We start from the raw sequence: 25,525 nt of genomic DNA, 5'->3' as shown, positions 1-25,525 counted from the left end.
GATCAATCTCGAATCCGCCACACTCACCACTGTGTGGGAGACATTGAAAGCTTTCTTGAGAGGTAGTATTACCAACAGAGCCTCTCATAGGGGGAAGATATATAGGGAGAAGATACTCTGCCTTCAAAAAGAAATGAATCTCATAGAGCAGAAGCTTGGTTCCTCTTCGGGTTCATCAGATGACAAGAGGAAGATGGACGATTTGAAATTACAGCTGGAGAATATTTTGCAAGAAAGAGTGGCCAAAATATGGGAGGCAAGCAAGATCTCCCATTTTGAATTTGGGGAGGCAGCAGGTAGGATCTTAGCATCGAAAGTTAAGGCTGACCAAGCTCTTAAATATATAAGGGAAATAAAAGTAGAAGGGGAGGCTGCGGCCAGAATAGCCAATTCTGAGATAGGGGATGCCTTTTTGGACTTTTTCGGAGGGATTTACAGGGAGGATATTCCCAATTACCAGATGGCAAGAGATATGTGGTTGGATGGGATCTCACTGCCGACCCTCTCAACAGTGCAGAGTAACTGTTTGTTTGGAGATGGAAATAACGGAGCTAGAAGTGAGCAAAGCCATGGGGCAATTCAAACGAGGAAAGGAGGCTGGCTCGATGGCCTACCTGGAGAATTATATAGAGCATTAGGGGATATCATAGTTCCAGTGTTGACGGCCCTGTTTAATGGGATCCTTAGGACGGGGGAAATTCCCCCAAAATCGTGGGGAGAAGCAACTATTGTTCTGATCCCCAAGCCTGGGAAGATCCCGACTGAGTGTGGGTCCTATCGCCCAATCTCGCTTTTGAATAGTGACTACAAAATCTATACTATCATCATGTCAGCGAGATTTGGAAGTGTAATTGGTGCAATTATACACCAAGACCAGAAAGGTTTTATTAAAGGGCGTCAGCTATCAGATTTAACATACGACTTGGTGGGGGCAATAGACATCGCTTCAGCTTTCGTCCTTCCATTGGCCACCCTTACGTTAGATGCGACAAATGCCTTTGATAGGGTCAATTGGCCCTATCTGGTCGCAGTGCTAAAGAAGTTCAATTTTGGCGAAGGTTTTTGTCGAGCCATTACCTTATTGTATGGAGCTCCATCGGCTAGGCTGCTAATTAATGGTGTCCTGTCAGAATCTTTTAAAATCACGAGGGGCACGCGGCAGGGCTGCTCTCTCTCTCCCCTCCTCTTCAATTTGTATATAGAACCATTAGCACAGGTTTTGCGTGCTGAGGAAAATATTCCTTCTTTCAAATTTGAGGAGTGGGAGAGGCGTGTTGCACTTTACGCTGACGACATCCTCATTTTCACTTCCGAACCGGAAAAATAATTTACTGTTGTTATTAAGAGGACGGAGGAGTTTGGGCGTATTTCGGGGTACGAAATTAATGCCAGCAAAACAGAGATCATGGCTTGGAATATTCCCAATCTACAGCTGGGTGTGACTATCTCCTCTTCTACGCGATACCTTGGACTACGGATCACCCAAGATGTAGGAAAAGTCGTACAAAATAACCTAGATCGAGTATACAATCAATGTAAGAAGCCATTAAAATCCTGGGCTCTTTTACCACTCACCATTTATGGTAGGTTGAATCTGATAAAGATGTCCAATCTTCCCAAATTTACTTTCATCTTTAGCACTATTCCCTTGGCATTCGACGTAAAAATATTGGTTAAGTGTCAGCGAGAGATCAACTCCTTCATTTGGAATCATAAATCAACCTGACTGGCATGGAAGAAGTTGAGGAGGAGTAGGGAAAAGGGAGGGCTCGCTCTTCCTGATTTACAGTATTATGCATGGGCTTTTCAGTTGTCCCACGCAAGAATGCTTTTAAAAACACCATCTACTTTACTGACTGGGACTATGTTTAAGGCCATGCTAGTGGGAGCGGACCTGCCAATTGATTGTTTCCTTTTTAAATTCGGAGACCAGAAGTTCTTCAAAAAAATCAAGTTAAAAATTCTTCAATCCTTGGCAAAAGCCTGGGCCCAGATTAGAAAGAGATTAGGGCTGCCATATTTTTCAAATTTTGCTCCAGTATGGAACTCCCCGGGTCTACCGTTATGCTTGATAGACAGCCTGTCTGCTCCTATTAAGGATGCGGGGATAATAAGATGGGGAGAGTTGTTAGTAGAGGGGTCTGTGAGAGCATGGGAGGAGCTACGTGAGCGGGTTGGCCCGGGTTTCTCTAGATTCAAGTTTATGCAGCTGGAAAGTTGGGCCAGGGCCCTGTGTCGTAAAGGACTCTTATTAGGGAAAGCCAGCAACTTGGAACAGCAGCTAGTAGAACGAGGTGGGGGAGGCAAAGAGGTAGCCTTGTGGTATTGAATGTTGTTGGAAGAGGTGGATGAGGGGGTTCACCCTACCCGACGAGCTGTGGGCGGAAGAGCTAGGCTTTCAGTGCGAAGAGTTATGGTTAAAATCTTCTACTCTCCTCTATAAGATCGTCAAACCGGCATGGTTGAGACGTAATCATCTGTTTACGATCCATCGGGCTTACCTCTCGCCCCTGAGACTCTCTAAATTTCTCCCAGACAAGAAATGCAATAAATGTAACCTTATCGAAGCATCAGATATACATATGTTTAAAGACTGCCCTGACATCGGCCGGTTCTGGGACAAAGTGAAGTCAACCCTGGACTCCATCCTAAACATATCGTTGTCTATTACGTTGCCACTAATAATCTTCAGTTTGGATACTGGTGTCACTGGCAAAGCAAGGTCTTTTTTGTTTTACGCAATTCTCTTGGCCAGGAGGCAAATCTGCTAATTCTGGGTAGAAAGAACCGCTCCATCACATGCAGGCTGGCTGATGTCCCTATATGAGACATCTAAGGTGGACTTGGCCAGGTCCGGTAGCAAATGTAACTTGGCATACTGGGATTTTTTTGGTCCAGTGGAGATAGAGTCCGGGGTTTTTTTGTTTTTGTTTTTTCTCCCCCGGGTCCTATGATTATGCCTACAAAACTCCAGGGACATGGTCTCCCCGGGAAGTTATTGGTCCCACAGGTTGAAATATACCTTGATGGAGTCATCGCAAGTCCGCATGTCTTCTTTTATCCCTCTAGCTTTTATCAGGACTCTTCTGCCGCCAAAGATGTAATATCGTGTCTTGGTGTCAGAGACAATTAAAATCTTAAGTCTCTACGGGGCAGACACGCAAGGTGGTTGGCGTTTCTTGAATAGAGGGCAAGGCAAATGAGGACAAAAAAAAAAAAATATATATATATATATATATATATATATATATATCTGGAGTATGTTCCAAAGTACTCGAGAAGCACAAGGATAGGCAGCAATTTTTCTCCTGGATTGGCCACATATAGTAGGACATCGTCCCTATATAGGGATATCTTTTCCTGTTTTAGGTCTATTCGGTCAACAAAGCCGGCAAGTCGGTCATTTGATCTAGCTCGCACCCCAGGAATTCTATGCATAGGGCGAACAAGACGGGTAGAGTGGGCATTCCTGCCTGGTTCCCCTTTCTAGTGGAAATTCTACGGACCCGGATTGCGGCCTGTAGAGAAGCTCTACTCAAATACAGAAGCTTGGTCCGAAGCTAAAGCACTTCAGTACAAGGAAAATATATGCCCAGTATATCCAAATTCTTTTTTAGCATCAATTAAGAGAATAGCAGGGGAGTGCTTTTGTATCCTGGCATAATAATTACAGAGGCAACTGTTTATTTTGGTGGATCGGGTTGGCATGAACCCCATTTGGTCCCAGTGAATTAAGGTGGTTATTACTTGATTTAGCCTGCAGACCAACTAGCCAACTGTTTGGTTTCTATGTTTAACAAAGATAACGGGCAGTAAGATCCACGATGAAGAAAACAGCGAGATGGTGCAGTTTAAAATTGGTACATAACATGAACACTGAGATCATAATTTGTTGGATACATGTTAGGAGCCAAGGAAGCCGTAATTGCACTGAGTTTTGTTGAATGCGTTTCGATCTGTGTTGTTTCAGGTCATCATCAGGACGGGATTACGCATATTGGTTAACCATAGTTTTATGAAAAGGAAAGGGTCAGGGAAGGGTGGGAGAAAAGGGAAGCCTGGGCGGGACGAATAACTACCTCGTACGTAGTCTGAAGGCTTGCTAGGAGCAGAGTCAAGGAGAAGCGGTTTGTCAAATGGGGGATCAATTCACCAAGGAACCTTTGAATTGGGAATCCTGTGGGGTGCCCGATCGCTGCAACAAGCACTGGGGAGTCTGACTGGGTGCGCAAAAGCTGCACCAGCACGGAGGACTCCTGCAAAAGATAGATGGATGAATAGGGTAAGGAAAAGGGGCGGCTGAAGAACTGGACCCCGAAAGGGAACAAGGGAACTCTAGCCACGAATTTAACAGTGTGTGTGTGTGTGCTCAATTAAGTTGGAGGATGATAATAGATCGTCCGAGAGCCGAGATAAACATACGGTGTCTAATAAGTGGAATGTTAGGTGAAGTGCGACATGCGGGGAATCAGTCCGCCCCAAATTGCATTGCTAAAAATAAAAAGAAAGGAAATCAGGGCATAAGAAACTGTGTAAAGCATAAGAAAAACAAGCAGCACAGCTTGAATTCCACACGGGGAAAGGACGAGGACAAAGCGTACCGTATACGTTGATCACACTAGTGACAAGCCTTACATCGATGGTCTGCCTAGAGAAACAAGCATTGAAAATGCAATAGGTCTCGCAATAGAAGAGTTTGACATTTTTCGTTTTGCATATAGATGAGTGGCGTTGCGTGGATGAGTGGCGTTGCGTGGATGAGTGGCGTTGCGTGGGTGAGTGGCGTTGCGTGGGTGAGTGGCGTTGCGTGGGTGAGCGGCGTTGCGTGGATGAGCGGCGTTGCGTGGCTGAGCGGCGTTGCGTGGCTGAGCGGCGTTGCGTGGGTGAGCGGCGTTGCGTGGGTGAGCGGCGTTGCGTGGGTGAGTGGCGTTGCGTGGGTGAGTGGCGTTGCGTGTGTGTGTGGCGTTGCGTGTGTGTGTGGCGTTGCGTGTGTGTGTGGCGTTGCGTGGGTGAGTGGCGTTGCGTGGGTGAGTGGCGTTGCGTGGGTGAGTGGCGTTGCGTGGGTGAGTGGCGTTGCGTGGGTGAGTGGCGTTGCGTGGGTGAGTGGCGTTGCGTGGGTGAGTGGCGTTGCGTGGGTGAGTGGCGTTGCGTGTGTGAGTGGCGTTGCGTGTGTGAGTGGCGTTGCGTGTGTGTGTGGCGTTGCGTGTGTGTGTGGCGTTGCGTGTGTGTGTGGCGTTGCGTGTGTGTGTGGCGTTGCGTGGCTGAGTGGCGTTGCGTGGGTGAGTGGCGTTGCGTGGGTGAGTGGCGTTGCGTGGGTGAGTGGCGTTGCGTGGGTGAGTGGCGTTGCGTGGGTGAGTGGCGTTGCGTGGGTGAGTGGCGTTGCGTGGTTGAGTGGCGTTGCGTGTGTGAGTGGCGTTGCGTGTGTGAGTGGCGTTGCATGTGTGAGTGGCGTTGCATGTGTGAGTGGCGTTGCATGTGTGAGTGGCGTTGCGTGTGTGTGTGGCGTTGCGTGTGTGTGTGGCGTTGCGTGTGTGTGTGGCGTTGCGTGTGTGTGTGGCGTTGCGTGTGTGAGTGGCGTTGCGTGTGTGAGTGGCGTTGCGTGTGTGAGTGGCGTTGCGTGGCTGAGTGGCGTTGCGTGGCTGAGTGGCGTTGCGTGGCTGAGTGGCGTTGCGTGGGTGAGTGGCGTTGCGTGGTTGAGTGGCGTTGCGTGTGTGAGTGGCGTTGCGTGGTTGAGTGGCGTTGCATGTGTGAGTGGCGTTGCATGTGTGAGTGGCGTTGCATGTGTGAGTGGCGTTGCATGTGTGTGTGGCGTTGCATGTGTGTGTGGCGTTGCGTGTGTGTGTGGCGTTGCGTGTGTGGCGTTGCGTGTGTGAGTGGCGTTGCGTGTGTGAGTGGCGTTGCGTGTGTGAGTGGCGTTGCGTGTGTGAGTGGCGTTGCGTGGGTGAGTGGCGTTGCGTGGGTGAGTGGCGTTGCGTGGGTGAGTGGCGTTGCGTGGGTGAGTGGCGTTGCGTGGGTGAGTGGCGTTGCGTGGGTGAGTGGCGTTGCATGGGTGAGTGGCGTTGCGTGGGTGAGTGAATGGTTAGCTGTTGCTTATGCGACGTATAGCACTTAATACTAAAGTAGGCAGACCTTCTTAGCCTTTGTGAGAATAATAGCAAAATAAAAATAAAAACCAGATCAAGTCAAGGACGCAAACGGCACCATGCTATTGTTTATTTACTCAGATGATTTGCATAAAAATGTAACTTGTGAGCACGTTTCTCTAACTCTCCAATAATCCCATTACAACACTTTGTACAAATGAGATTGGGACTCATCCTTCCGAAGTCGAGAAAAATGTGCAACGCTGTGTTGAAGTTAATTTTTTTAATTAACAAAATGCAAATAATGTGGAGAGATTTCAAGTGATTCAGGAATGGGCGCCCTTGTAAAGAGAAAGTACGGCCGGCCTGGGCAGTGATAGGGGAGGAGGGAGGAGAAATGCGAGTCACGGCAGCAGCAGCCTTTGATGTGCCTGCCGGCCGGCCGTGAATAATTAGGGGGTGAGAAATGCGCTCGGAGGGCTGCCTTTGATGTGGTAATGCGAGGCAGGCAGGCAGGCGGCTGGTGGCATTGTGCACGCGCTTTTTAGGGCTTGCGCAAGCGCAATGACCTAAAAAGCACATGCACTTGAAGGAATCGCCAGTGGAATCGCCAGTGGATAAACACTGGATAAGCCCCTATAGAGCTTCGCCAGCTATGCGCTGAAGCGCATCAGCAGGCGAGCCCTAAAAACTGCACTATTGGGAGCGTGCAGGCATGCTGGGAGGTTCTATGAACCGCAGTTGGTTTAACCACTAGAATGGTGGCTAGGGCGTGGTATGAACAGTGAAGGTCCCCCGGGGGGAAGGATGAGAGGGGCGAGAGAGAGAGCTGTAGGGAGGGCGTGGAAGTAGCCACAGGGGAAGGGAAAGAGGGGACAGGAGTAGAAAAGGTCAAACATTGTTCCAACAAATTGAACAGTAAAACATACATTAATAAAAGAAAAATATACATATTTACAAATGTACAACAATACAATTCCGAGAGTACAGTACAGACTAGGATGTGTAAGGGTCCTAAGTATTGTTGCACTCATCAAGTGGATTGAGACCCTCGTTGACAGTTACACCAGCGACATTCGCATCTTTGTAGCAGTAGTGGAAGGTCACCACCACTTAGTGGGAGGGATGGTTGATCTACTACTTACCAGGTCATGTTTGTCTCTGAATGATTCATGGCAATGTAGTGGGAAACAGGAGGGGGGGGGGGGGCGTTTTCCACTTTGCACCTAATGCAACTTGTATTTTGGATGATGGGCTGCTATATCATCTGGGTGGTCTGCTCTATATATAATAAGTCACATGGGCAGCGGATGGTATAAGTAACATTTGTGGTGCAACAGCTACTGAATTGTTTCATTGGGAAAGTCTGGGTTTGCACTTTAAAATCTGTGGTGTTGAGTGTAAGTGGGCAAACCACACAGCTTTCGGACTTGTAATGTCCTACAACTGGAGTGAGGCCCCAGGCTGTGGTGAGAGATTGTGTATTGTTAATCTCACTGCCCCAGGTAATAGCATATTGCAGATGGTCTGCTAGATTATGTCCTCTTTTATAGGAGAAACGGGGCGGTTCCAGTAAGAATGTTTGTATACGCAGTATGTCCCAATTCCTTTTGATTATTTTGTTCATCTGATTACTGGAGGGACTGAATGTAGACACAAAAGGTATATAAGTATTCTGGTGTTTGGGTCTCGTGGTAAGGAGGGTGTCCCTGGGACAGTACCATGTTCGTTGAAGTGGGCGGGAGACTAATCATCGTGGGTAGCCATGGTGAGGGAGTTTGTCTGCCAGAACCACTGCTTCCCGAAAATAATCCTTTTTCCACTTGCAGTTTGTGAATACGGAGGAACTGTCTTTGAGGAAGTCCGTCCAGTAGGTCAAGAGAGTGGTAACTTGAATAGAAAAGGAGGATATTCCTTTCGGTAGGTTTTCAGTAGAGCAATGTGCCTATTTTCTCACCTTCAGTATGTAGGCTGAGATCAAGAAAAGATAAATCATTTGTTCTGGTTTCTGAGGTAAACCTAAGGTGAGTTTGGAAGTGATTGAGCCTGTCAATGAATTGTAGTAGGGAATCGTTTTTACCGTGCAGAGGAGGAGAATGCCATCTGTGCATCTTTCCAGGACCTTATCTACGTCCTGGCCAGTGACTTTTCCTAATCTGTCCTCTCCTACTGGGAGATCTTCCCCAGGCTAAATGTTAGAAGAGGTTTAAGATACTAATTGACAAGACGGGACTAAAGCTCTCAAGACCCTCCAATTCAGCTCTTTGTCAATGATGGCCCTATTCATTTAGGAAAGCAGATTTGTACATAATCTGTTTTGAGACAGATATTTTCATGCATTCTTTTATGCTACATAAGGACAAACAAAATGTTAAAGGGAAATGTGAAAGCTCCTTCAAAGCAGTCGTGTCATTTCTATGTAGGAATGTACAAATGGCTGAAATATGTAAAGGAGCAACCTGGAATTCAGCGCATACATTTAGAAAGCGTTGCTATTCAGATGCCCAAGTAGATATTTGTGTAACCTTTCTGCCTAGGCTGCTGTTAATATTATCAGTTGATTCTACCCAAGCTCTAATGATACTGGCTTTATAGAGGGCATTTACCCATTCCGTGTTTATGAATATCAGAAAAGGTCCTGGAATGAAGAAAACAATGTTACTTGTAATCCTGGTCCTCCATGATAGGATGCTTTGCCGAATTTATGAATATCCCTCCCTCCTACAGAATATCAGGAGAATGGTAATTTGAAAACCAATATTTATACAGAAACAATATCACAGGGCGTAACTTCAAGGTAAACTAGAGCTCAACTGTTTGGAACTGTGACTTCAGGGATTCCTAAGCCAGGCTACATCCTTAAAGGGCACAGTGGAGTTTTTCAGTCTGTATTTAGTGGGGAAGCTATGTTGGTCTATCTAAGCATTGTATTTAATTCTTTGTTTTTTAAAAAGCAAAAATTGGTTAGAAAAGGTTGATTCGCCTAGCTTTAGGCTACTTCTGTGGGGTATTTGAATATTTTTTTAATCGTTCAAATTAAAGAAAATACCATCCGGATTAATAGGCATATTTGAAATTGGTTATACATTTTTTCCAAATTAGCAATTTCTCCTGTAAGTTATTCCTGAGTTCTACAAGCGTCGGTGATAGTCTGTGTTCCTGAATACAGCAAAGAGTCAGATGATGGGGCACTACGATTACAAGTAGGTAGTTTTTTCTTTATTCACTCCGCGTGTTAGTCATGGCATGCACAGCTAACAGAATCAGGTCTCCTTTAGTCATGAAGCCTTGGGTACAGGCAGATATCGAATCACCTTTAATGCAGTTTCCAGGATAACAATGCTGTATCTTTTATAAGGCGCTGCTTTCTCTACTTTGTGATACTCGTCTAGTTGGCTGAATGTTCTAAAACAATATGCTAGGCTGTCTTCATTTTTATTTGTATTCTCTTTCAGTGGCGAATCTTCCTCCCCAGCCTGAAGTTTGAGGTCATTGATTCCCCTCACATCTCACTTTACACAGGTATATCCACATTGGTTCAATTTGAGCACGTCATTCATCTCATATTTATTATTGTGCCAGCGGATACCTCATTTACCTTCCTCCTTGTCAAAGAATGCTGATCAGTAGACTGCATGTCTATCCCCATCTCAGAAGTATAGGGGGCTGATTTATAGTTTTGCGGACAGAGGATATTCCATCGGTCTGGCAGAGGACTTTGCCCCCACCATTCCGAGGGACCTCTGCCTGTCAAATCTAGAGTTAGCCGCCAGCCCCACAGACATCTACTTAACATCGTCAAACAGGTTGGCCTCTAGTTACATCTCGTTAAATTTTTACAGTTTGTCATTTTTGAAAATAGAAAAAATGAAAAATGTATGATTGCCCCACCATTGGAGATTTTTCCCATGGATTGGGAGGACCATTCATTTTTCCAGCATAAGGCATGCTTACTGGCACTTGATTTCAGTTAACTGAAGATGAACTCTTCTGCAGAGTGGAACATGAGCACAGTTTATAAATCTTGGAATGCATGGTTTTAGCGAGCAGACTGCATATTTGGGAATGGTTCTATTGAATACAATATAATTGTCAAAATTGCAGCTGCGGCTTGATAGGAGATCGAGGAATGAAGACATTGGGTGTACTTTAGGAACGCATGATGAGCGGACAACAGAGTGGTGGCTAAACTTGCACGAAAAGAAGAATAGAGATGCGAACCTCATGAACTGAGAGCAGGGAAAGCCATAAAAAATGGAAAAATGTATTGGGAGTCACCGATGAGGCCAAGGGATGGTTTGGGCTCCAATCTCATGGCCATAGTATTGCACTCTGAGAAGGCCTGATGTCTCTTGGGGAGGGTTGGCTGCAGAAATGTGTGTGATTCTACCCTTAGTTCTTCTGCAGAGATCAGATTGGTCTTTCGGCTGAGTTGTTATCCTAACACTGTTCTCACTGTTAAAAAATTATTGATCAGTTTGCAAACTTGCCGAGTCCTGAGGTGCTCAAACTTGACTTCGAAGACTCTTTTTCACTATTAAATGTGCAACACTCTAATCTGTCTTCCAGATGAATCTGAGCTGAGAATGGATCAAGTAGAGCATATCCCCCAATCACTTGCAAGTCACTCCGGTAGCTACCGTTGGGAGGCCCAGCAAGAGGTGCATGGCATAGATATGCTCAAGCCAGATCAACGGGACACTTTTTTTCTCAGTAAGTCAGAAAGAATTAACATACAAACGCAAACCAGAATGAATTAATGTATGGATATGTGAAGTGTTAAATTCTGAGACTACTAACTAAAATCCCGCATATGGAACTGAAAGGATGGTCAGTGGAACTTGCAGCAGAGCAGTGGGGGGGATAAGTGCCCAATATTCTGACTGAAAAGGTATTCAAGACTACTGTGATATTGGCCAAAGAATACAACTAAATATTCCTGATACACCACCGAAAATCTCTTAAAGCAACACTACTCGCACATTTGACAGAAACACCTCTTGGTTACTTATAAAGTAACACTAGCCCTGATACATCTCACTGTAAAGCTTCATCACTATTTCTGACAGTAATAGATAGTTGAATATTTTTCACAGGAGCACCCCAAGTATCGCACAACCCCCCCAATAATGTTACCAGTAGCATATCCACTGCTGCCCCATAATCCCCACTTCTCTCGCTCACGATTTTACTAATTCAGTCGCAGTAGATTGTTTCTGTCTGGACCTGATTATCATGTCTACTTTGTTTCCTCTTTTGCTTTTCCCCTTGGATTAACGTTCCTTCCTCTCACCCCGCTGAAGCGCTTGCTCATTCTCTTTAGGCATTACTTCTCTTCCTACAAATCCTTCTTATCCAGTATTAGGGGTGTCTTTCATAGATTCACATGCCTTAATCATTCCCGGTCGTCGGAATGGGAGTCCCCGGTACACAAATAAACTAATGTCCCATAGACCTATAGATAAATAGGCCTAAAGGCCTCACATTAGTAACATATCCATGTCCTTTTGTAGAAAGGACCAAACTCTAGAAAAGAGCCAATCAGCCGTCTCCTCCCTCTAGAACCCTCCTGGAAGGAGCCTCAGTCCCTCAGATTTTCTACCGCACGTTGTGTTAAGGGAGTCTCCTCTGAGCTCTGCTCAGTTTTCTCTTCACAACTGGTTTCCAGTGTTCTTTGGGGTTTTTATTCTGTTCCATCTGTGATTGCTAATATCCTCATTGCTGAGACACCAAAAAAGGGTCTTTTTAGGTCCTGTGATTCCTGTGGAAAAAAAAGGCTGCATATAGATGACCAACATCAACACTGTCTGTATTGTCTGTATCCAGACCATTCTTCCAAGAACTGCAAGGTATGTCGTACCTTTTCCACTAAAACCCTCAAAGATCGTGAGGGACGCCTCTTAATTTGGCCCCAGAGACTAAAAGACAGGGACCACCTGGAATCTTCTGAGGAAAGTGAAGGTTCTTCAGTCTCTTCCAAGTCTTCACTAAAGAGACCAAGGGTGACTTCTCCTAACCCTACGGTACAACCTCCTCAAAAGAAGGCGTCAAAAAAGTCTTCAGAGGTTCTCTCCAAGGCTACTTCTGCGTACGTTTCCTCTCAGGAAGTTCCCACCTTCAAAAAGCCTACTTCGACTCCGTCGACGACGGTATCGTCGACAACGTCTTCATCGTCGAGGAGAGCTGTGTCTACTGCATTGTATGTGACAACATCGACGACTACTGTTTCTACGTCGATGGCATCGTCGTCATTGTCCTCGTCGACGACTACGACCCCATCGTTGACGGCAGGTAAGACTGTGTTGTCGAAGATAAACATCAAGAAGACAGTCGACGTCAAAGCAATCGTCGAAGCTGCACTCGCCGACAACGGAATCGCGACGACCTCGACGGCGAAGTCAACATAGTCGACGTCGACACCATTGACGAAAATGTCGTTGACAAAGGTACCATCGACGAAGGCACCGTCGACGAAAATACCGTCGACGAAGATGCCGTCAACGAAGTCTCCAGTGATGTCAGCACTGTCGACGATGGCCCCGTCGACGAAGAATCCTCCGGCTACGACACCCGTCAACGCTTCACACACCGTCGACGGGCTCGTCGATGAGGATAGATTCAGGTCTGCAAAGCACATATGTGCACCTAAAAATTACAAAAAAGTCACTGACGCTGGCTTTAACATCGCCAAGCAGGGTCCAACCACTGCCTCCAGTATGTCTTCTTCAAGAGGAAGATTCAGATGAAGGGGACATGTTTCAGACTGCGACAAGCCCTTCAGAGCTTCATGTCAAAGTCAGTGTTCGGACGAAGATGAGGAATAGGAGGAAGAATATCATCCACCTCCACCTCCAATGGTTTGCCTTCCAGCCTCTTTAGTTTCGGACTTGCGGTACCTCATACAAGACTACAAACAGAGGTTTCCAGAGTCTCCTGCACCTCAACCTTCCGCAGTATCTCCCTCACCAAGACCACGGCTTCCACCTTTGAGTGTACAGCCGGAGCGGGTTGATCTACTGCATCCTCCGTCTACTGATGAGGAGGAGGAAGACCACCAACAGGAGGAGGGAGAACTACAAGACACTCAATCTAACCACGATGACTGTGATGACTATGTCATTCCCTCTCCCGCTTCTCCAGTACCTGCACCCGCAGATTCACCACCCGGCGACATTGGAGGGTTCCACAATGTAGTTGAGAGGGCCGCTCAACATTTCAAAATTCCAATGGTCTCTCAACAGCAAGACTACTTCTTATATCATTTTAAGGAGCCTCTTAAAAATCAGAAAGATCAATACCCATAATTGAATACCTGTGGGCGCAGGGTATTAAGATCATGCAGAACCCTTCCTCTGTACCTCCGGTGGTACCTCGCTTGGAAAAGAAGTATAGGGCACCTGATACTGCACCGGCTTGTTTAATAGGACACCCCAAGCCGAATTCGGTTGTTACACAGGCGGCCCAGAAGAAGTCCAGAAATCCTTCTGCCCCGTTATCAGCTCCTCCAGATAAGGAAGGCTGAAGATTAGACAACATTGGGAAGCGGTTCTCATCAATGGGAGAGGGGTTGGTCTAACGGCTAAGGCGCTCGACCTCGGACCTGGGGATCTGGGTTCGAGTCTCGGTAACGACGCCAAAAACCCCTTGTGATTCTGGGCAAATCACTTAATCTCCCCATGCCTAAAATGAAAGTGTGTACTCATGTAACGTAACTGGTGCTATGTAAAGCGCTCCGATAACTGATTCGGTTCGGTTCTAGTTCGCGCTATATAAAACTCTGCAAAAAAATAAATAAAAAATGTCTGCATTGACAGTGAAGACGGCCAATACTTTAGCGCTTTTGGGGTGTTACAATAGACAGCTATGGGCGGATATAGCCCCATATCTATCGGATCTACCTAACGAATCAAAAGAGAAGGCAAAGAAGATATTGCTAGACGGTGAAGCCTCGGCGTCAGAGATAACAGACTGTGCGATGGATATCGCAACAACAGGATTTCGCCAGCTGGCTGGAGTGGCAGTCTGGCGACGACAAGGTTGGTTAAGGGCAACTTCCTTTTTGTCCCGAGATAAAACCACAAATTCTGGATATGCCCTATGATGGCCAATTCCTCTTCGGTCCACAGATTGATGAAGCGCTGCAGAGTATAAAAAAGGACATGGGCACTGCTAGAGCATTGGGCACTCTCCAGTACAAAAGTCAGTCCTTTCGTGGGTCTAGAGGTAGAGGACAGTCCTCTTATAAAAGGGACTACCAATACCGGTCATCATATTCTTCAGGCCAGAATCGGTCCCAGTATCAACAGCGCCCGCAGCATAGCCAACAATCCTAATATGGCAAGGCGTCCTTTCGTGGTAAAGGCCAACGAAAAAACAACGGACGTAGACAATGACCTTTCACTTCAGCCAGTCTCAGATTCATTTCCATCATCAAAAATTGAAAGAAAGATTTCCCATTCCATAAAAAATTGGAAGCAAATTACCACGGACCGTTGAGTTCTACAATTGGTTCAATTCGGCCATTCTCTAGAATTTAAGCATATACCTCCCCAGGCACCTCCCTGACCTATGCTTCACAAAAATCTACGTCTGCTTCTCCGAGAAGTCTTTCTCATGTTCCAGAAAGGGGCGACAGAGGAAGTCCCTCTGTCTCAGCGAGAGAAAGGATTTTATTCCCGCTTCTTTCTAGTTCAGAAAAAAGAGAAGAAGTGGAGACCAATTTTGGACCTCAGAGCCCTCAACAAATTCCTAAAGAAGCAGTCGTTTTGCATGGTAACAATCCAGGAGGTCTTGCAACTCCTGGATGGGGAAGATTACATGGCATCCCTGGACCTTCAGGACGCTTACTTCCACATCCCGACTCACAGAAATCACAAAAAATATTTAAGCTTTGCGGTGGCAGGCAGACACTTTCAATTTCGCGTCCTGCCCTTCGGACTCAAGTCTACACCTCGCATTTTTACAAAGTGTCTCTCCCCAGTAGCGGCATATCTCAGACAGCACTACCATCAAGTCTTTTCATATCTGGACGACTGGCTGATCAAGGCTCCATCTTTAGAAGACGCGTCCAGGTCTTCTAACGCCTGTGTGCAGCTTTTCAATCGTTTAGGACTTCGCTCAATCTGGAGAAATCAGTCCTTCTACCTTCTCAGCGCATCAACTTCCTAGGCGCTACCCTCGACACACAACTGAGAAAAGCCTTCCCATCTCAAGAGAGGAAGGACAAGCTTTTGGCACTGGCTATTCTCATGGCTTCAAAGAGGACCTTAATGGTCTACCTTTTCAAATCCCTACTAGGAATGATGTCATCATGTATCCTATTAGTTCCTCACTACCGTCTGTGGATGCGCCCCCTCCAGGAGGCGCTCTCAAAACAATGGGTCCAATGCACAGGGTCGTTCGACGATCTCATAAAAGTGACTCCTCAGATAGTCAAGGCTCTGCAATGGTGGATGTCTTTTCAGAACCTTTCTCAAGGCTTACCATTCCTGCTTCCAGCTGTACCGCATATCATCACAACAGACGCCTCCTTGGAAGGTTGGGGAGCTTTCCTCCAGGAACTGCAGATAAGCGGAAAGTGGTCCCCCTTCGATAAAGGGCTCCATATCAATCTCGAACTGCGGGCGGTCTTCCTTGCCCTTCAAGCCTTTCTCCCAAGAATCAAAAATTCCCTGGTGCTCGTCCATACAGACAACATTACGACGATGCACTACCTCAACAAACAGGGGGAGGCTCACTCTCTCACACACTCTCAAGAGTCACAGAGAATCTGGAACTGGTTAATCAGACACAATATATCTCTTCGGGCGGAGTACATTCCGGGCATGGACAATGTGCTCGCCGACTCACTAAGCAGGCAGAGGACAACGTCTCACGAGTGGGAACTGGATCAAGGGATCCTCAACCAAGTCTTCTCACAATGGGGCACTCCTCGGATCGACCTGTTCACCACAAGATCCAACACCAGATGCCCACACTTTGCAAGTCGGCATCCCCAGAAACGGTCTCTAGGGAATGAATTGTCGATCACATGGTGCAACGTTTTTGCATACGCCTTACCACCATTTCCAATGATTCCCAGAGTCCTCAGAAAATTGAAAGCAGAGCCTTGTACGCTCATTCTGATAGCCCCAACTTGGCCACGCCAACATTGGTTCACGGAACTCCACCATCTGTCTCTGGAGCTGCCAACACGGTTGAAACAGTTTCCGTCTCTACTCACGATGAACAACCAGCAAGTCCAGCATCTGAATCTGGCTTCACTCAAATTAGCTGCTTGGCTCCTGAGTTCAGAGAACTTCAGAATTTGAATATTCCGCCAGACTGTAGAGCCATCCTGGCTCGAGCACGAGCGGATAGTACCAACAAAACATACTCTTTAAAATGGAAGAGGTTTTGCATCTGGTGTAAGGCTCAAGGAATACATCCTTTCTCTTCCTCTCTGGAACTAATATTGCCTTATCTTCTCCATCTGGCAAACTTAGGCCTTGCTCATGCTTCCGTCAGGGTCCACTTGGCGGCGATATACCGTTACAGAAGATCTCCTACTGGCCCTTCCCTTTGGTCTCACAGAGTGATCAAACAGTTTTTGAAAGGACTCTACAGGACTTTTCCCCCTGTGAAAATGTTGCCACCTACCTGGCACCTTAACACAGTCCTTAATCAGCTCATGAAGCATCCCTTTGAGCCGGTACACAGGGCTGACCTTAAATACCTCTCTTGGAAGACAGCCCTCCTGCTTCCACTCACCTCCGCAAGGCGGGTGAGTGAACTCCAAGCCTTCTCAATACAGAAACCTTTTCTGCAATTTAAACAGGACAGGGTATTTTTATGGACAAATCCAAAATTTATTCCAAAAGTCCCGTCGGACTTCCATCTCAACGAACCTGTGGTCTTGCGTTCTTTCTTCCCAAATCCCAGTACTGCAGCGGAAAGGACTTTGCACTCTAGATCTTAAACGCTGCCTGAAAGTTTATATTGAAAAGACAAAATTCTTCTGAAAGTCACACCAGCAATTTGTGGCTTACAGTAGGCCCAGGAGGGGCCTTCCACTCACCAAACAAAGTATCTCTCATTGGATTTCTGCAGCTATTTCATTTTGTCATGAACAGGCAGGGCAACCCCTGCAATCTAAAGTGCGAGCCCACTCTACCAGGGCAATATCTACATCCATGGCGCTTTTTGCAGGAGTGCTGGTCATAGACATTTGCAGAGCGACAACATGGAAGTCGCCACATACCTTCACTAGGAATTACTGCCTGCCGAAGGGACGGCAAGATGGCCGCCGTTGCGCTGTAGGTGCAAGTCGCATCTAGACCCCTCTCTGACCCATGGAGGTAACAGGTTCCTGATCGGCTGCTAATGAAGTATGCAGTGGTGGCTATGCCGGCAGAGGCGGGAAGGGAATAGCGGTGTCTTTCACTACTTTAAAAAAAGTTTACTGCAACTGAAATCGCTCTTTGGGGAGTTCCGAAAGGCTTGCTCTCCTAAAATGGCAAACCGGGCGAAAGACAAACAGGCAGTGGTTTCAAGCATCGGATCGGCAAAAGAGATAGGCCAGAAGGATCCGGGAAGGACTGGTACAATCCCGAAAACCAAGATGCCCCCACCCAGCAAACGCTCTACACCCACGATCTCGACGGTGACCAAGGCGCAGCAGCGCAAAATCGAGAAGGCTGCCGAGAAAGTTAGAGGCAAGGCACTGAACCCAAATGATGACACGCGCAGCGGCAGCAGCAGCGGCAGTCACAGCGCGCAGCCCGGCCAAGCGGGAAAACTTACCACGGAGAGAAAGAAGGGCGACCTCACCTTCCGCCAGCCCTCAGTAATCGAGATCTTCAACAGCAAGGCACCCCCGCCAGCCCCAACGGAGGATGCAGAGGCAACCTGGGATACGGAGAAATCTCTGGCAGGCGGGCCTGGAGGTAGCGTCCTCGTGGACGCAAGCAAAGGCGTTGCTAGGCAACCGACGTGTGCGGAGTGGGCAGAGCTCACGCTTACCGCGGAGCAAGATGCCACTGAATCAGTTACCGTCGGAGAGGAGGCTGGGCGGACGATCACGGAAAAAGAGGTGAGAGCGATAGAAGAGGCGTCTGCAACTAAATCTTTAAAGACAGACCCTTTATTAGAAGCGCTTCAAGAGGTGGAGGCAGGATTATTGCAAGGGCGGAAGGAGCAGCTGGGTATGGGATATACAGAGGGCACAGAGAGTGCAGAGGGAGCGGAGGGAGAATTCTTCTCTGTCCCTGAAGAGTCAGACTCCACTATCACCAGCAGTGAAGAGGAGAGAGAAACGGGAGACTCACTCTCCAACACTGAAGATACAGGGGGCTCCAAAGAGAAAGACACACAGAAAAAACGCAGGCTGACTAGCAGGAGAACTGGCTCTCCCACAATACTGCACAAGAGCTCTCAAAAAAAATTGATTTGGGATTACTCCGCTACTTCAAACCTTTACAAAGAGGATGGGCAAGACCCCCAGAATGAGGCTGGGAAACTAGACTTAATATTTACAACGCTAAAACAAATCCAAATGGAAGCCAGAGCAGAGAGTAGAAGAGCCAGGCATGATACGAAGAAAATTCAAGCCTCCATTAGGAGAATAAATAAAAAATATGAGGAAGTGAGCGAAAGAGTTACCGAAGTGGAAGAAAGGACTGGCAGGATTGAGGAGGAAGTGACGGACTGGCAGACTAATAGAGAAGAGCATTCAAAGGCGATGGGGGATCTGCAATGGAAGGTTGAGGATTTGGAGAATCGCCAGAGGCGAAATAACGCTCGCCTGCTTGGAATAGAAGAAGGGACAGAAGGGCAAGACCCCAGAGGCTTTGTGATAAAGTTGCTAAAGGGGGCCTTCCCGGAGACCCCATGGAAATGGGAACAAGAGGTGCAAAGAGCACACAGGTTTCCGCTCACGACAAAGGGGAAAAAAAGAGGGGATGGCTCACTTCCAAGAGCGATGTTAGTGTTCTTCGGGAACTTTCTGGCGAGACAAGAGCTGATGGATAAAGCCAGACCTGACTCTAAAAAGTCGGTGGATGGAACTACATTTTTTGCAAGACCGGATTTTTGCCACGTTACAGTGGAAAGGAGGTGGAGACTGAGGCAAATGATTGCTGCATTTCAGAGTCAAGGCGCTGAAGCCTATTTGATGTTTCCGGCAAAACTAAAAGTCATTGTTGGGGGGAGAGTCAGAATGTTCTTTTCAGAGATCAAGGCTGGAGAATATCTAGAAGAATTGAAAGAGATGAAGGGTAAAGGTGGAGCTAGGAGATAGTATTATTAAGCAGATACATGAGAATGGGGTGGGGCAGAGGAGTAAAAAGTTAAAAAAGAAAAGTAGAGGAAATGAAACTGGGGAGAAAACAGTAATGCCCAAAAAAAAGGAGGGAAAAGAATAAAAAAAAAAAAAAAAAATTTGCAACCAGTACAAAGATTAGTGGGAATAAGAGTTGTTTTGGGATTGGATTTTTTTTTTTTTTGCTGTTGGGGTAGGGGAAGAGAGGGGGGCGACGCTACAACGCACAGTGGTCACGCATAGGTCAGCTCTGACCTATTTGCCTGTCATAGGGGGGGGGGAGCTGCAGGGGAGGGGGGGTACAGAAGGGGAGGGTGGGGGGGGGGCACGTTTTATGGTTGGAATAAAAATACAGTACAGCTTGATAAAAGTCACTATGTTGTCAAGATGGAAAAATGGAAGTAATGGGAGCGGAAAGATGGGAAAAAGGAAGGGGGAGGGGAACAAAAAACATGTTAGATGGAAACTAAGATAATTACGTTGAATATATGTGGTTTAAATAACAGAGAAAAAAGACAAAAATTGGGAGCTCTACTGCGATTCTGGAAAATTGACATTGTCTGTTTGCAAGAAACACACATAGCCGTTAATGAGATTTACTTGTTGGAGCAAATGGGGTATGATGTTTTAGCTTATACAGGCCAGATAGAAAGGTGTAGGGGGGTTGCAGTCCTGGCAAGGAAAGGCTGCACTATAGTCAAAAGGAAAAAGGAGGATAGCGAAGGGAGGTGGGTGATGATTGAATTGGAAACAAATGCATCTCGATTTACAATTATCTCTGTGTACGGTTCAAATGATGATGATCCGGATGTTTTTGAATTTGTTGATAGAGAACTAGCAATATGGCCAGAGCCTCTGATATGCTGCGGAGATTTTAACATCAATGGGTTAAATGGTTTGTTTGAGAAGCAGGGGGAGAGCTACATGGGAAGGAAGAAAAAGGTATACAGATCAATTCAAAATCTTGCTAGACACAATGCACTAAGTGATATGTGGGCGGAAAAAAACCCTACGGGTTCAGGTAGCACATTTTATTCTGCACCACATAAGTCGATAGCTAGATTGGATTATTTTCTTATATCTAGCTCTCTTGTTGGTATCTCCAGTATAGTTCGTCTCCCTAGGATTGTGTCGGATCACAACCCCCTGGTTTTAAGTATAAGAACCGCTCAAGTTAAAGAGAGGTTAAACTCTACCTGGACGTTTGAAAGAGGGCTATTAAAGGAGGAGGAGTACATCATAAGTATGAAAGTATGGATAAGGAATTTCTGGGACATTAATAGATACTCTACATCGGCAGATGTAGTATGGGATAGCTTCAAGGCAGGTATAAGGGGGGAGACACTAAGCTACACAATTGCTAGAAATAGAAGGGAGAAGGAGAAAACAGAAGAAGAGATTAGAACTCTAGCAACAATAGAAGAGGCTTTAGTAGAGGCAATTAGTAAGAGGGAACCGTTTGAATCGATATTACTTGAATTAGAAAATCAAAAAGCAGAAACAGGGGTCTCACTAGCGCAGAAGCTAGCTAGGAATTACTTAGCAAAAAAAGAGCTGTGCTATGAATTCAATGAAAGAGTTGGGCACCTCCTGGCAATAAGAACAAGACAGACGATGGCAGCAGGGGAAATAAAAGAGGTCAGGGATAACACTGGGGCAATAGTGAACAAGGTTGAGGAGGTACAGGAAGTATTTAGGAGGTACTATGAGGTATTATACGAGAGAGATGAAAATATGAGCGAGTCTGAGTTCGAGGAAGAAAGCATGGCCTTTTTAACTCCTAGATCACAGACAGAATTTAGTATAGAGCAGAGAGACAAATTAGACGAGGTGTTAACTCTTCAGGAGATCGGGGATGCTGTCTCTGACCTTCCAGTAGGTAAAGCAGCAGGACAGGATCAGATACCCGCTGAGTTTTATAAAAATTTTTGGGACGTCATTGGCATAGATTTGTGGACGATATGTTGTCTGGCACAGGGTGGCAGGATTGTTCCAAAGTCATGGTCGGGTGCAGACATCATTGTGATATTAAAAAAGGACAAACCACCAACAGAACCAGGGTCATATAGACCGATCACTCTACTCAATGCCGATGTGAAGATATACGCTAAAGCCCTCGCTAATAGACTGAGTAAGATCATTGAGGAAGGGGTGTCCCCGGAACAACATGGGTTCATACCTGGTAAAGGGACTACCCAACATACCAGACAATTGATCACTGTCCTGGATGCAGCAGAGGCCTTGGGAGACCCAGTTGCAGCAATCTTTTTAGATGCCGAGAAGGCCTTTGACAGGGTCTCCTGGGCCTACCTTTGGAAAGCGATGGAGTGGGCAGGAATAGGTAAGGGATTTATGACAGCAATCCAGGCTTTATACAGACAACCTACAGCTAGGATAAGAATAAACAAATCCTTTTCAAAAGCGGTGCAGATTGGGAGGGGGACAAGACAGGGGTGCCCAGCTTCACCGTTACTGTTTGCCATCTATTTGGACCCCTATCTGAGAAGGTTAACAGCGAATTGTAGGATTAAACCTGTCACACTGCATGGGAAAGATTACAAATTATTTGCCTATGCAGATGATGTAGCGACTGTCACTCCAGAGCCAGCACAAGCACTGATCGAAATTGAAGACGAGGCAAGGAAATTTGGTATATTCTCAGGATACTTAATAAATAGTGGGAAAACACAGATAGTGCAGAATAAGTATTCCACCTTTAGCGATATTAGAGTAGTTCACGAAGCAACATACTTGGGAGTTAAGGTGACGGCCGATTTAGGGAAGCTGGTGGAAATAAACATGGGGCCATTATTAGGGAAAGTTAGGAGAAATTTGGAGAGGGTCAATAATTTACACCTGACTTTAATGGGGCGTATTAACTTTATCAAAATGGTTACATTTCCCAAATTTCTATATTTCTTTAGGGCGATTCCTTTACTGTTTGATGGGATATGGTTTAATAAAATAGAAGCAACACTGAACAGGTTAATATGGGCACAAGGTAAGACACGAAGAGCATACAGATTTCTGACACTACCACGGGAAAAGGGAGGTTGGGGGGCACCAGATTTCAGATTTTATTATTGGGCTGCAGTATTGCAGTACTCTAAAGCGATACTAGGTGGTGGTTCTCTACACGAGGAAGGGATAGGTTTAGAGAATACTTATAAAGCATTATTAGGAGAAAGGGCTGAGAATGCCCTGGTTAATACAGTAGAGTTTACATATTTCAAACATACTAGATTTAAAACCTTGGAGGCAGTATATAAAATTTGGAGGGTTATTATGAAGAGAGTAGGGCTAGGTAGATTTAACAGATATCTGAGGCTATACCTAAATGATGATTTACCAACAGAAATATTTTGGGATAACACAATGAAAACCTGGAATGACAAAGGGGTTAAGAAAATAGGCGATTTGATGGATGGGGAAGGGGGCTTTTTGTTATTCCAAGATATCCAACATAGATTTGAAATACCCGGAAATAATTTCTTTAAATACCTACAAATAAGAAGTTACTTTCATCTAAAACAGGGGGGGCCAGCTGGTATGTTAAGTTGTAGGATTATGGAATATTTAGGGAGCGGGCTAAGGTGTTCAATCAGACAATTGTATATAGAATTACAGGAGTATAAAACCGATGATAGGGAGAAATTTAGTAAGAAATGGATTGAGCAAGTTGGGGCTCACCCGGAAGCTTTGCAAGTCTCCTTAGACTTTGGAAGATCCATACTATGTTCTGCTACACTGCAAACACAACATTATAAGACTATTTTCTCGCTATATCACACACCAGCCAGAATAGCACAATGGGGGGGCAACACTGGTATAACTTGTCCACGCTGTGACTCATCAAATGCTAATATTATACACATGTTCTGTCAGTGCCCTCAGTTATGCACACTAAAAATTGCAATAGAGTAGTTCTTGGAGAAATCTTTAAGAACAAAGGTGAAACTCACAGACGAGCTGATAATATTAGGAATTAGCATAGGCGATAACAACAACTATCCCGAATTTGTATTTTTAGCCACAGCAGTTTACAGATTGATTATTGCAAAAGCCTGGAAAGATAAATCTGCACCAACATTTTGTATCTGGCTGGCAAGGTTACTGCATATATATAATTTGGAGAAAGCCATTTATGATAGGAAAGGCAAAAGGGCAAGAATATTGGGGAGGAAGATATGGCGTCTTATAGAAGAGTGGAAGAATAGCAAGACATGAATTGGTTTTTTTTTTTTTTTCTTCTTATTTTTTCAGGAATACTTTAGGTTATGAATTATTTTGTTGTATTTCTTTAGATTTCATTTGTCGTTCATGGCTTTGATTGTATGATAATATATATGACTGTATAATTGTAAGAAAACTCTGTACTGTATATACTGTAATGTAATCTACGGAAAAAATGGGAGAAAATAAAAAATAGATTAAAAAAAAAAAAAAAAAAGAATAAACCCTCTGGTTACAGTATAAACAATTGGTACTCCTGGCCAACACTTAGCGTTGCAAGGGGATGTGAAATGGCTGAAGCTGATGTGCATAGATTTATATACATTAGCTTCAGGTTCTTCCATATTCAGTGCGGCGCACAGTGGTGGCCAGGAGTAGAATGTGTTTTCCGTGACCTGAGAGTATTAATTTAAAAGTAAAAATTTCTCAATGTTGAGTACCACATACTTTTTCTGCCCACTTTTAATATGGTGTAAAAAAAAGAGTAAATACCACACCAGCATCCACGGAATAAAGCACCTGTGTAATAAGGAAAAAAGAAAAAAAAAAAAAAGGAATTACTGCCTGGATACAGAACTCATAAAGGATGCTGTGGTGGGACAAGCAGTACTTCGTCATCTGTTTCAGTAGAGGTGAGCCCTCTTTTCATCCCTCCATCCTTCTCATGTATGCACATTTCTCTATTTTATAATTTGATGGTATTTCTTGCTTGCAACTGTATGTTTCTATTAGTCGCTTGAAATGTTGTTATCTAATGACTTGCATATCCTATACCATCCAAAATGTGCTTTGTTCATTGCTTGCTACTCTGATTCAGGCCTGTGAATCTATGAAAGACACCCCTAATACTGGATAAGAAATGCGTTGCTTACCTGTAACTGCAGTTATCCAGTATTGGTGTCTTTCATAGATTCACATGCAACCCTCCCGCCTCCCGTGGAAGGGCTCACCTACTTCTCTCAGTAGTACGCCTACTTAGCATTGTGTGTACGAAAATCTGAGGGACTGAGGCTCCTTCCAGGAGGGTTCTAGAGGGAGGTGACGGCTGATTGGATCTTTTCTAGAGTTTGGTCCTTTCTACAAAAGGACATGGATATATTACTAATGTGAGGCCTTTAGGCCCTATATGTCTATGGGACATTACTTTATTTATGTACCGGGGACTCCCATTCCGATGACGGGAAATGATTCAGGCATGTGAATCTATGAAAGACACCAACACTGGATAACTGCAGTTACAGATAAGTAACACATTTCTTCTGCTCTACCCTCCTTAGCAACCTTCTTTCCCTTCTGCACTTTCCTCCTGTGCCTCTAACCCTGCTGTTGATTCTGCTCCTTCACACTTGTCCCGAGGACCACCTTTTTCATCTGCATATCTCTCTCTCTCTCTCTTCACTACTCCCATGGAGCCCTTCTGCCTTCCTTTTATCTTCTGTGTCTTTTTTTTCCTAATATACTCCTGAAGCTCTTGCTCATATGTTTCTCCTGCAGATCTTCCTATTCTCTCTCATTCTTCCTGAAAATCTTCATTCCCTCTTTTCTACACCTGTGCTTCCTTATCCTGCTCTCCTCTATCCTAACTTTCCGTCTTTTGCTTCCTAATTTTGGTGAGACTTCTGTAGTCCTGCACAGTGCTTCTTGGTATCCAGTCCTTGGGATGTCGGGGGAATTTCATTCAGTACAGCTTCAAAAAGTATTTTTGCTCTCCACTAAATAAGACCAAAAACAAGCTAATGTCCAGAGCATCTGTCTGCAGAAGATGAACTCACACAAGCATACCTTCTGTGCTTCCTGAATAATGCCACTGTAGCCTTTTTTTTGCTCCCAACATAGCTGCGGGTAATATGCAACCAGAATACTGCCTGAAACATTACATGATCCAAAGCATTCTCAGAAAAGAACTCCCTTG

General features: G+C 45.4%; 1 protein-coding gene across 5 annotated transcripts in view; it reads left to right on the top strand.

Moving 5' to 3' along the window:
- Positions 1-25,525, top strand: part of B4GALNT4 (beta-1,4-N-acetyl-galactosaminyltransferase 4) — a 923,999-nt gene that overhangs the window by 757,403 nt on the left and 141,071 nt on the right. For all 5 annotated transcript variants that reach the window (XR_013608736.1, XM_078681274.1, XM_078681275.1 and 2 more), the window contains 2 exons: positions 9,539-9,605; positions 10,653-10,796. Coding sequence is in view for 4 of the 5 variants with exons in the window: in XM_078681274.1 (XP_078537400.1) it covers positions 9,539-9,605; positions 10,653-10,796 (211 nt within the window). In the remaining variant the exon portion in view is untranslated. The remainder of the gene's footprint in view (positions 1-9,538; positions 9,606-10,652; positions 10,797-25,525) is intronic.

The sequence above is a fragment of the Lissotriton helveticus genome, chromosome 3_1 (assembly GCF_964261635.1).
Source record: "Lissotriton helveticus chromosome 3_1, aLisHel1.1, whole genome shotgun sequence".
In the NCBI taxonomy this organism is placed as follows: domain Eukaryota; kingdom Metazoa; phylum Chordata; class Amphibia; order Caudata; family Salamandridae; genus Lissotriton; species Lissotriton helveticus.
The sequence above is the reverse complement of the archived record's forward strand: the minus strand, read 5'-3'. Positions and strand labels throughout refer to the sequence as shown.